The 13,525-nt window shown below is 40.9% G+C and overlaps 1 protein-coding gene across 3 annotated transcripts in view; it reads right to left on the bottom strand.

Moving 5' to 3' along the window:
• Nucleotides 1-703: 703 nt before the first annotated feature.
• Nucleotides 704-13,525, bottom strand: part of LOC138481725 (maternal DNA replication licensing factor mcm6-like) — an 860,230-nt gene continuing 847,408 nt past the window's right edge. For 2 of the 3 annotated variants that reach the window (XM_069613835.1, XM_069613837.1), the window contains exon 18: nt 708-1,077. In XM_069613835.1, the coding sequence (XP_069469936.1) occupies nt 955-1,077 (123 nt within the window). In that variant the 3' untranslated portion in view covers nt 708-954. Of the gene's footprint in view, nt 1,078-13,525 lie in introns of all 3 variants that reach the window. The other variant, XM_069613836.1, reaches the window with a different exon arrangement.

A 13,525-nucleotide genomic window follows, 5' to 3' on the forward strand; every position in this document is an offset into this window, starting at 1 on the left:
TGATCACATCATAGCAGAACTCCATAACTTGACTCATTGACCAGATGTAATTTGGGTACAATTGTTTTTTTCTGCTCAATGACTTTCCCTCCACAACAAACCTAAATCAAACTAAAAGTCTGGCACGTAAAAATACACGCTATAAAACCAATACCAACCATTTAGGAAGCAGTTAGGAGTGACAATATTTATCGGTTTAGGCTACACAGAGCTTGCTCCATTGAGCAATGAACATTTAGTAGATGCAATTGGTGGCATAGCCTTGATGAAGTTGAATGCTGTAAATAGGACTTTCAGAAGATGCAAATGGAGAATGTGACTAGGTCCAGTCTGTTGATCGAAATATAAATGATTTACTCTATGTATAACCAAGCAATACAACTGAGTAGTGTCCCTAATATAAACAATTTGAAGATGATTTACTAGGAATCTTTAACCATACACACCATGCAAACCGCTCCATTTACATTATATGTAATTAAGTAACCATGGATTCATCAAGGATTTTGAGAATTATTTGTGCTGCAGTTTGATTAAACCCAAGTGTGATCTTCCTTAATAAAGAAATCAAATTGATGAAACGGGATGTGTAAAAGCATGCAGGAAATCATTGGGTATATGAGTGCCATTACATTTTAAATCTCCAATATCAAAACAAACTGCGTATTGAGGTATTACAGGTTGACTTCATAAGACAATTTGCGTTAAGTTGATATGTAGTTTTTATTCATAGTTATGAAAATAGAAAATATTTAAATAATTTTAGTTTCACATAAGTGCCTTTCAATTTAATGTTCTATTCTCATTTTTCGAAAGAAACAGAACATAGAAAAGTGTTATTAATCGTAGTATGTCTTAGTTTCAAACTTCAACAGACAGGTAGAAAAACTGAACATGTCAAACATGCACAGACAGTACTATTGGCATTAATTAATCCCTTTTCTTCTTAACATCTCAATCCTCAATTGAATAATTTGGGTTGACGACAAGGAATGGATCATCTTCTTGAACTGCCTCATCGACACCGGATTTAAGTGCTTTTAGACCAGTTTTGTTGAGCTCCAGCAAAATATTGTCCTGAAAGTAAAGTAATTTCACAATCTTAACAGAGTTCAAGAAATTAAATTTTCTAAACATTAATGGCAAAAATGAACAACATGTTTTTGTATTTCTTTTAGTTAATACAATGCCTCTTAAATATTCTGAATACACACCAAAACTTAATGTGCCCTAAAACAACAAAAAAATAATATTACATGTATACCATCTGAAGCAGGCAAATATCAGAAATATCTATAACGTATATATGGAATCTAAAATATTCACTGACAGGAGTTTGCACCTTGTAGTGAACCTATACATTTGCTTGAATAGTAGCTTGTCAGAACTTCATTTATAAGTTCATATATAAAGTTGAATTGAAGATGGCAGGCACAATTGTAAAATAAATGCATTTTGTATTTGATATATAATGGTGCTGTGGAAGCCTTGAATTAAGTTTACTTTTATGTTAAGCGCAGTTTAGATGCTCATTCCCTGTGCATGCACAGAAATTACATTTTGCAAACACAAAGCACAGCAGTGGTTTCTATATTATTCAGGTCACAGATAGATTTCAGAGTAACAACTCTGAAAGAGATGGGACAACTTTCTTAAACAGTCACCTTTTGCCCAAGCACTTTGCATGCACGCTATAGGGCGAACATCACAATCCTCCCTGTATACGAGGGAGGATAACTAAGAAGTAGCCCTAACTAAGATAGAACATGTTGGCAACATACTCTGAGGGGGTTTAATCATTTGTCCCAAACACACTTTGCACATGCAATTTAAACAGATTTACAAAATACAAATATAGGAAAGACCAAACCAGAAATTTAAACCGGAGATTAAGTGTCTTCTTTTTAACCAAAAATGAAAACAAATTAAGATGCATGAACAACATCCAGACATGAGCCTGCTGTTTTATCCAGGCCCCACAATCAGACAAACACTACATTGGAAGTGGGGCACACTGTTACAGGAACAAGTGAACAGGCTAATCCATTTGCTTGTGAAGGTATCAATATTGGGCAAAACTATTTGGATAAACTGAAACACCCAACACATCTCTTTGGGCAATAATACAAATAGGATTTCTTTGAATTTTGGCCTCCATCCATCTTGTTTGGTTGAAGCAGGAGGTGGCTTGAACAGTTTGAAGTAGGATTTTGTTTTAGGGCAGATTGCGAAATGAACAGTACTGAGTTAAGGAAGGGTTTCGAAAATTAAGCCTTTAAGTAACTGGTGTAGATAAACAAATATGATGGGCCATTTTTGTCACAACAGCTGACTATCCATGCCTAGAGGTGTATTTAGGCTTTCTGCTGCCTTAGGCCCAACAACGTGCATTCCACCACCCCCCACAAACACTCCAATACTGCCCTTTTGGAGACTCTTACCCCTCTTAAGGGCTTCACCCCTTTCTTGAATTATGAAATACAGATAGGACCAAATATACCCAATAGTCAGAGAGGGACTCGGAGATGGGTTACCTTCTCCGACTTCAGTAATTACTCTCCCGGGGAGGACCCATACGATTACGCCTATGAGCAAAATCAGCGGTCAAGAGGTCAGATGGCTTTTTTAGGCAGATGTTTCCCCTTGAGACGGATCATGGAACTCCTTCAACCCAGACTATCCCTGTGAGGGGGGCAGGAGGCGACAGAGGTCCTGCAGTAGGACATACAACATATAGACATTGGGGCTTCACACAGAAAGAGAACGAGCAGTGTAGGGAACAATATTCAACCTTTCAGGTACAACCCTGGCACCAGCCCAACTACAAGTATTTTCCAAGGGGTTGCCATTTTTTCCAGATGAACCAAACAGATTGGTTTGCATTGGAGATAGAACTTTAGTTTTTCAGAAAATCAAGGCTCAAATGTTTCTTTCAAGATCAGGAACTAAGACAACATGGACAACAATAGTCTACACATACAGTCTTCCTCTACCTCTATGGACAACCCAATTCCCAAGGTGTTAATTCTTTTTGAGAATTGTCTCTCTGGTGATTGAGAACCCAAAAACAAAATTTCAGGCATAATCTCTCAAATACCTAGAGAAAGGCCCGCAAAACACTCATGGCAGACCTAGGACGGACTATAAAACCAGCGGATAAGGGAGGAGTAGTATTGGTTTTAGCAATGCCCAGTATAACATGGTCTTAGAACTATTGGAGGATGACGAGATGAAGAAATATTAGAAACTCCCCAATTTGCGGTAGACAGGGGATGGATCACAAAATAATTCACATTTCTTTACCACTACGAACAAAGAACTATCACATTCTATGCCATCACCAAAATGCATAAGGATGCAGCCAAACCCATGTGCAGACCGATTTCTGGTTGTGGCTCCATTTTGGAGCTGCTGTGCACATTTGTGGATATGTTTATGCAACCTATTAGCAAGGACACCCTGACTTACATCAAGGACACAATTGCAACAAACTCTTTGAGGGCCTGGAGTTCAATTTGAATTCCTGTCTATTTGTTACCATGTACATCAAATCAATCTATACAAACATAACGCAAGAACAAGCAATTGATACAATCAGTGAGCATCAAGTCCATGGGGGCCACACAACAAAGGATACCAGGAGAATTAATCATTTATTTGATAAGCCTAGCATTACAAACACTTTAAATATGCCAATCAATTCTACCGGCAGTCACAAGGGCTGGTCATGGGCACATCGGTCTTGCAAAAATATTTATGGCATCATTTGAACAAGAATTTGTCCTCTCAGCCAACCCGTTGAGGTCCCAAATCACGGACTGGTTCCAGTATATAAATGACATCTTCATCTGAACAGGGAGTCGGGAATCTCTTTTCAACTTTTTCAACTGTTTGAAAGTATAACATCCAACTATTACATTTAAAATGGCGACTGACCATTATCAAATACACTTCCTGGACCCGATCATAAAGATGGGAGGCGGCCACCCGAGGTGCTAGTTGTATAAAAAGATGACAAATATCAAACTCCACTTCTCCAGCTCCCACCCTAGAACCCTCAAGGAGAACCTGCCTATCGCCCAGTTCTTGCACCCAAGACGCAACTGTACATTATTAGAGGACTATTATGAGCATGAAAATAATCTTCGAACCAATCTAAAAGAAAGGGGTTACCCTAAGAAGAGAATCTACAATTCCATGAAAATGGCATGGTTCGTACCGAGGGAAACCCCGCTGGAAACGAAAGATCGGAGAGACACAAAACAATTTAACCTGTGTTACAGGATATAATACCAACTCCTATCATATTCAAAAAATGATTAGGAAATACTGGCCAATGGTGGGAACATGTATGTCTAAATATATGGATACCCCTTTTTGCTTTCAAGCAATCACACAATTTGAAGGATAAATTAGTCTACTTGAGGCCCAAAAAAGAGGGCCGCAAACTCTAACTGGGACCTACTCCCTTTAAGGGGTCTCTTCCCCTGTGGAAACTGCAAGGTGTGTAGGTACACCAAGATTATGCAATCTCAAGATCAAGGACAGGTTGTGAGAACTCAAGGTACTTTAAAAGTTCAAAAAATCCAATGTGGTGTACTGCATACAGTGCCAATGTGAGCTCTGGCATGTTGGCCAGACCACCAGAGCAGTCCACATCCAGATCAATGATCATTCAAGGATTTTGTGCAGAAGCATATCTGCCCAATAGTTCCCCACTTCATGGAACCCCAACACTCTGCAGAAGACCTGCTATGGTGCATGATGGATATTGTAAAACATGTGACAAAACCACATAGAATTTGCCTGAATAAGGAGGCCCGGTGGTTACCCTGCCTCAATACCTTAGAAACAGTTCTCAATGAAGAAATGCCACTTTATTGGTAATTCCATTATTAAACTATCTTTGATAATACACAGGTCACCCCTTACCCCCATCGCCATCAGGGAGTGCTTTTTGTAATTCTACCACACCCATGATAGGATACCTGCAATGAACCCCTGTCTTGGGACTTGGTTCTCCCTCTATCATTTAGTGGCTAATTGTGGTAGAGGTTCCCCACAATGGCAATTTGTCATGCAGGTCTCCACTACTGACATTAGAGGGCCTCACATTACCCTCACATGCCATTAAGCTCTCAGTAGCCCTCCTTACAGGGGATAGTACGGGCATGCAGCATGGCAAATACTGTGTGAGCACGCACCAGTTACTGCTCTTTTCATAGTTTGCTAGCATGCCTTACATTGTGGAAGATACATACTCATATTTTAACATGGCATCCCTTGTTTGTTCTCTTGATAGGTGATGTGCACACACAATCCAGGCTGTGCCATGCAAGACGTTAAGGGTTGTGTGTCTCGCTACCACATCGTTGTTACCAAGCCAACTGGCACGCAGCGGTTGCAGACATTTGGAAGACTTACCCAATCCAGAAGGATAGTGTTACTCAGATTTAGCATCGGCGCTTGCAAAATTCAGGCTGCAATGATTATACATGTGGCAGCAGCTTTCGTCTTCACTCCCCCTTTTCTTTACTCTGGTCTCAAAGGAGGCAGTCCGACACACGCGGCTGGGAGCGGTTACCATGGGATTTTGACGCTGAGACGTTGATCAACCATGAGTTTACTTCTAATATATCAGTGATTCTCGTGTTATACAGTTGCCATCTATTGCTACTGTAGAGTCTGCAGAGCATACGAATATAACCTAGTGGCCACTGTTGTGTGTCGGTCTCCCTCTCCCATAGCGAATGCTTGGGAACGTAGTCTCTGCAACATGTGCATTCTGGACACGACAGAGGTCACAGTTTCTAATATTGTGAGATTCGCTCCATACGGCCATTTTGGTCAACTACATGATAGGTATGTTCTGCACCTTCCAGGTAGAATTAAGGATGTCGGTTCACAATGCATCAGTCTTTTCATGTATAAGTTCCCGTAATGTATCCCCTCCCATTGTAGGAACCCAGATTTGTCTCACTTGCACCTTGGGTGCCTTCTTTGCATATGTGAACACTACGAAAAAGGACTTTTGTTTTCAATTTTGAAACAGCCCTGGAGACACTTCCCCCTTACAATAGAGGGCGAGTCCACTAGATCTGCGTGGTACCTCACTTACTTGATAGAGAAACTAGCCACGAGATTACGATTTGATTTTGGTAATGTGTCCTATTTTTTTTGGTGCAAGTGTCACAAGGTTGTTTCCTTGGTATAAAATTGAGGTGTACAAACTATCAGATGTCACAGTTTTTTCACCCAGTTAAGTCAAGAACACTTTTCTTACCATTTGATTTTATCCTTCGGTTCTCAGGGGTTCCTTTTTGGTCCCGAGGAAGGCAGACCATTACTACCTTTGCCGTCAAAACATATAGCCCCCTGTGAATCACACACTGGTGGGGCTGCACAGCCATAATGACTGGAACGTAGCTCTATGTAGACCCCTGAGCCCATGATTAGATCGATGTGTTGAATTTATGTTTAGTCAAATAGTGAGGCGATTGTCCAAATAATGGTCTGTAAAATATCACCAAATTGTTCCGGGCCCCCTCTGACACCAGACTTACATATTTCCATTTTGTGAAGAAATGATTTTTACTGCTGAATATTCACTTTTTTGAATTTCCATTGGATTATACGTAAAATATATACATATATGTGTGTCTAACTATTTAACGAGATTGTGCATCAATGAAATAAGTCTTGAATCCCATAAGGTTCCTGTGTCCAGGGCTTTTGATTTAGACTGCCAGGAACTAGAACAACCTACCAAGCACTCTGCCACCATCAACACCAACAAGTTATCAGGAATGTGCTTCCATTGAGAAATAGTTTCCTGGCGACACATTTCTGGTATTGCGTCACACCTTTCTATTCATCTTAAAGTCATAGAAGCGAGAAAAAAAATAACCCATTCACAGGTTATGATTTATCACCACTATGCTGAGCAAGTCTTGACAAATTACTTTTGGTCCAGTTTTATGCAAGTTATGGGTTCTCAGATTTTGGGAGGAAAATATTAAGTAAATGATTATGCACAGTCACAATTTTGATGTTGTTTCAACCAGCGTTGATGTGCAGGCAACTGGTTGATTTAATTAGAAAATGGGTTAGCCCATGTAAGCAGTAACCTCGCAGCAACGTTTTAACTTTTTACTGAACAATACTCATGATTAATAAGGCCTTTAACATACATACCACAATTCACTTTATAGTTTGGTTTTGTAACTAAATGCCTTTTTTGGAAGTAGTTGTTAGCGCTTTATTCAATATTAAAACGTAGTGACCCTGGAGCAGAGGCTTACACTCACCATTATAACTGTATATTTACATTTTACCAGTATCACACCATGTTGCACATGTGGGGATGCTGATATTAGAACACATGTGGTCCCATTACTAAATTCTAGATCTGGAGACAATATGCGGACATTTCCAGTCAGTGCTCTATGTTGTGTTGTGCCTGCAAAGCCCCTAGTGCCTTGTGTGAATGGCTAACGCCCTTGGAGGTAACAGTCTGGCCACTGGTTGGCAATAGGTTTGAGAATGTTGCCTTGTTTGGGTCTGTTACTATACCCATACGTTCCTGTAGTCAGGAAAGCTACGTGGCCACATGTTCCCATGCATGGCTCTATTGCATTATATAGTGGGTGTGTCCAAGGACTAGCCTCTTGGGCGCCTGGGCAGAGGCCGTAGGACATTATGGGTTCCCATTGTGTTGTGGCGGTGGGAAGGGGTGTCAATGGCCCGAGTACGTTTGTATGGTGTGGCGCCATGTGGCGGCATGATCCCATGCATGCCTCCATTGTCTTGTAGTGGTTGTGGGCAAGGCCTAGGTTTTTGGGTGCATGGGCGGAGGTTAGGGCTTGGCCACAGGCTTGCTTCAGGAAGGACAGTAAGACATTGGAACATGAAAGGATTTTTTTACCGTCAAACTTTTGTGACATGGACCATGTACGCAGCTACTGACATAATTCATTGTCGGGTAGCTGCACAGGTGACTACCTTCAGAGCCCATTGGGGATGGAGAGAATATTGCAGATATTGGGATTTTCAAATTAGTGTACTATGTTATGCTGGGAGTGGGAAGCCCCTCCTGCCTTGTGTGCATGGCTAGGGCCCTTTGAACCAACAGTCTTAACACTGGTAGGAAGTAGGTTTCAGAATGTTGCCTTCATTGGGTCGTTCCTATACTAATATGTAACTCCAGCGTACACTCGGAAATATGCATGTCTCCTTTGGGTGCTCACCATTACAGAATGGGTGTGGAGGACATTTTGCAGTTGGTACACCATCTGAGGTGGCGTGAAGTGCCTGCACTTGCAAATGGTGTACTTCATTGGACTTGTTTCCATTCACAGACTGACATGCGACTATTTGTGTTTTGTATGGTGTGCCCCTGATAATACCCTGTGCTTTGAGAGTGAAGGAAGATATTGCGACATGACACGAGTTACTAAGCATTACACATTTAAAGTGTGCATAATGTACAGACCGATCCACATACATTTGCACCAGACAAAATCATCAACGCTGTTAAGTCCTGCCATATACAGAATTGCAGGCTATCTGACTTGACTTCCTTTTGCATACTTGTTGAGATGGCCAACGAACGCGGTTGGCGCTCCCCCTGTGTGCAATTGTAAATCACTTCCATTACCTATACATGTGGGTGGCATAGACCATTGCAACAGTCACTGGCATAACCGACTTTTAATTGTGGAGAGTCGTTGCTCATGGCGTGCATTCCAGGTATTTTCGATAGGTGCATGGCAAGTGTAGTGCACTCTGTCATGTGAGCACCTAGCTCCGAAAGGAACATAAACAAAAGCAAAAGCAGACATGCACACAAAGAGCGTACAGTTCCAGACTATTCCCATACTTTACGAACACTGAATTGTTGCAAGTGCTTTATTTTGCTACAGAATGTTCATGAAAACGTGTAATGTGGCTGAAATCACCGCTCTAATTTTGCAAACAAAATCCACTGTGAAATGCAGTGTGTACTTTTGTTGTCTAGCCAAGTTGGAAAAGGATTTGTTTGTGGTCCTTGGTGGCCCATGTGGAAAAACACATTTTCTTTGCAAGGTAGACAAGGTAGCAGCTGTTGCCTCTGGGATGCTTTACATCATAAAGGTTTGCAAGATGGTTCGTATTGTCGGAACCGAAAACTGACATACAGGTCCATATCGGTCAGCCCTGATAACGATGGAAAACACATTGCTTATGGTAATCTTGCAATGCTTGGTCCACCACCCGCCTGTTGGAATGTGGAAGGTGCAGTAAGGTGTATGGTATCTGAGAAGAAAGAGGAATAAGAACAGATGTATGTAGCCGTTATTAGTGGCAGCGTACCGGACAAGACTTTGCAAGGAGGATGTCGTAATAGGTGGCTGCCTCATGGACCATGTACTGTGTGTTATTGAGTAGTGACGTCTGCTAACCCACTGACCTGCTCTCGGTTTTGTACAGGATACAGTCATTGTGCCACTCCACACAAGCAAAATGTCTGAAATGTTGGCACAATATGCTCCTTTCATGTGTTGTCTTTTAACAAAAAATGACAGTGCTAGCAAGTGTTAGACCCACGGCACAATGTGCGTGTCCAAAGAAAACAAACAAATAACCCTCATGGGGTTCCCCTTGGTGTGCAGGAGAATGCAGGAGTGGGTTTGCTAAACAAAGCAACATTGAAATGTGAGCTGTCAATGTTTGTGTGCCAGTCCGACTGCTGCGTTAACCTGTGGCCGTTATTACTTTCAATACAATGAGGGTGTGTCGAACCGATAATTGTTTGAATGGGCATAGTAAGGGCAAAACGGGGAATGTAGCACTACATGAGTGAGCATAAGGTGTGCTGTTTCAGTACACAAATGTGTTCCCTTTTCTTGTCCTTTAGGTCTACATTTGCAGGAGCTGGGGAAGAATGCCAACAAAACTAAGTACGATCATAGTTGCAATTTACGGGGAATGGTGGAGACATGGCACTGAAACGGCATGTTAACGGCGCGTGATTACTGCTGTCACAAACCTCCGTACAATGCACACAGAGAAAGTGTGCAGTAAAGCAAAAGTATAATTATGCATACAGAACTGCAGTTTAATACTTTTTAATCTTAATACACGTGATGTTAAATTGTACTTGCATAACTTCAGCAAATTTCATGCTTGTATTGGGTGGGCGACAAATTGCAGTGCACGGCATATGGAATCATTGCAGACTACCTTTGGGGAACATGGGCAGAGCAACAGCACTGTAAGTTATGTATCATTTTTTTCTACAATTCCATACAATGTCTGACCTTGGAGCTAACAGTCACTAAGGAACATTTATATGTGCAGGGTGTAATGAGGGAATGGTGGACAATGGTAGACTGTGTTCACTGCCTCAGCATACATGTGTGGCTGGGTCATTGTACACAGTTTGGTGTCTTGCAGCATGAACATGTTTGGGGCTGTAGATCAAACAAAAGGAATTACTGTGTACGTCCTACAAACTTTGTAAGGGGGTTGCGGTGTTCAAATAGGGTTTCCATTATACAATAATAAAGGGAAACAAGTTTAAAAATGTAAGGAGCAACACAGTGTTTGAAATATGGCTGCCGAGCTATGTACCATGTGCTGCAGTGAAATGTGTTGGATACCTTCTTTTGAAATGGTGTGCATAACAATGAAGGTGACCTAATGGCCTAAACGTTGCCAGTGGAATGAGAGGAAGGAAATGTGGCAGCAGTTAGGACAGTTACGCAAGATATATGGATGCACTGATAAATTTGCATTTGTGTGATTGTGCAGATTATCAGGGAGGTTACTGTAGTGCATTTAGTGTCCACTTATAGGCTTAGGTGAACAGTGTACATAGGAAATTGTGTGTACTAAATGGCAGGCAATGTCAACTGCAGTGGCAAAGGGGTAGGTGGCTGTGTTTTGTGTGGGGTTAATGGTACGTGGATAGATGTGTATGCATAGTTGTATAATGTAGCGGCTGTTGTGAGCAGGAACAATATGGAGTACATGGTTGGAGCACCTACACTGTACTGGTTGTAGTGAAAGGTGTAGGGGTAGGCACAAGCTGAGTAGTGTAATCTAGGTGTGAATTGCAAATTGTCTCATTGCTATGTGAATTGCACATTGCACTGTGGACATAGAGAAGTACGATACCAATAATTGCATACTTACGGTTTGGATTGGGGGCTGTGCTGTTTTTTTGTGTATGGAATGTGAAATGTAGTAATCATTGCTGCATTGTCTGTGGGAACAGAGAACAGAACATGTTAGAGTAGGTATTACGTTACTTTTCAGTCCACTACATTGCATATATTTATTTACTTTGTGGACCCTAATAACTAGTACTTCATAAGTACTATGCATTGAACCAGTGTACTGTGCATATGAGCGCAGTTCCTGCATTTCTTTGCATAATCATTGGGTCTGTGGGGAAACAAAATCCATGCTGGGTCAAACAAAATTAAAATTTCTTTGCCTATGGTGCACAATGAATTACAGTAGCGTTTGGAGTGGTTACAGCACTTTTTAAGGTGTACTCTGGAAGTAGGAGGACATGTAATAGTTTACGTTTTTTGGCCTATATATGTTGGTAGGATGGGTGGGTATAGCAGTTGGTGTTTTGTAAAGGTTTACCTGCTTCCTTTTTGTAGAACTGTTTCTTTATGAGTTTGGCTACTGTTGCTGGTTTGCAAGTAGTGTGGCATTGCACTATGCTTCTGCAGAATTGTGACGTAGTTACATACCTGTTGGTGTACTGTAACTGGTTATACTTTGGAAGTGTTTGAGGATATTTGGTAGCACAGTCATCGAAGGTTGAGTTGGGTTGTTTTAATGCTGCAAATAACATTGTAATATTCTGGTTGCAGTTAGATACCAGGTGGCATATTCTACCTTTTTACAGTATCCCATTCGTAAAGGGTACGTTTACAAGCTTGAGAATTCCTGTTGCTACTTTCACATCTGTGTACATTCTGAAGTGGTAGTCTACCATTATGGGTTTACGCAGTGATAGTTCCATATGTCTTGCAGTTGTACGAGTACTCTTAGAGAGCTGGTGACTCATTTACATACTTTGTGGTTTCAGAGGTTACTGAGGATAGTTTTGAACCCTCACACTTAGTACTATCCCTTTTAAGTATACTGTGGGAAATACTGCTTCTGTGATTTGTTTACACTCATTTGTGTGAGTGTACTCCTTGGGTTCAATGGGGAAAAATTGTCCAACACACTTTAATGCATTTCTTCAATGCGTGCTGTATGCTAATTTGCTTTAGGTCGACAGTGTGGAAGGACATGTGTTCTGTGTGCAATTACAAAGGTACTGGTTGGTGCTGAGGAGTAAGGTATAGTACGTTTGTACATCAATTACTAAATTTTGGGTTCAAAAATATTAAGTAGGCATTTGCAAGATTTCTCTGCTTTGAAATGATGGAAATATCATTGCATTCCTACCATGACCATTGCTTTCTAATGTATGCAGTATACTGGCCTGCATTGGTTGTGTCGCCTGTGTGGTAGATTATAGCTACTGTTGAAGGTTTTCTTCCCAAGTGATACCTGTCTGTGTGTGAAGGCAGTAAGTTTGCATTTGTTTTTGGTTCAATCAGCATTTTATCTTAAGAGCATTAATATTACACATTGACTATGTGAATGTATATGTAGCGTCAAACTATTATCAGCGGTGTACAATGGGCTATAGTTCGCATTTTGCACCAGTTGCTGAAATGGAATGGAGTCAGTTCGGTATTGCTACATACATGAAACATTTGTTAGGGACTTGTTACTGAATGACATGGTTGCAGAGACTGCATGTATGTTTCTACATGTAGGAAAAGTGAAAGATTTAATTTATGAGTATGTTTTTCCTTTCCAGTACTTGTTGTAAGTACATTAAAAATTCCTACGGATCTTCTTGTCGGCTTCAAGTGAATTTCACCATTCCAGCACAGTAGTCCAATTCTTGCCTTATTCCGGAGACACAGCAAATGTTGTCAGGATTACATACTGCATCTCTGTGAAGGACGAGCATTTGCAAACACAACTGGTCTGTGCCATTTAAATAAATGTTTTCAACAATTGCTGGCATTTGGAATAGAACATTCATTGTTACATTTGCATAGCAATTAACACCTGTTGTATTGGAAAATTTGAATGGATCAGGTACTTCTGTGTCCGATTACTTTGATGGAACAGTACATGGTTTCTTTGAAGAGGCAGTGTGTGTGGAGTTGGGTATGTCTTGTATTTTTTACTCCTTTTGTCTGTGCTTTTGGTAGTTGATGTAGTATGAGTTGATTTCAATTTCTTTGGTGGTACTGTTGCCAAATCGTTTACAACTTCTGATTGAATGAGCCTTCTTTTCATACCTTTGGGTTTGTGAGGAACAGGTTACATTTTCAGATGGGGTGTTTACAGTGCACATAATCTATGATGCAAGGAATGTCTGTGCTGAATGCAGTTGAATCAAAATTCACTAGATACAGTCCTTCCAGTGAACGTAGCCACAACAGTGCTACGTAAC

Source organism: Ambystoma mexicanum, chromosome 5p (assembly GCF_040938575.1).
Source record: "Ambystoma mexicanum isolate Mex_15411 chromosome 5p, UKY_AmexF1_1, whole genome shotgun sequence".
NCBI classification, from domain to species: domain Eukaryota; kingdom Metazoa; phylum Chordata; class Amphibia; order Caudata; family Ambystomatidae; genus Ambystoma; species Ambystoma mexicanum.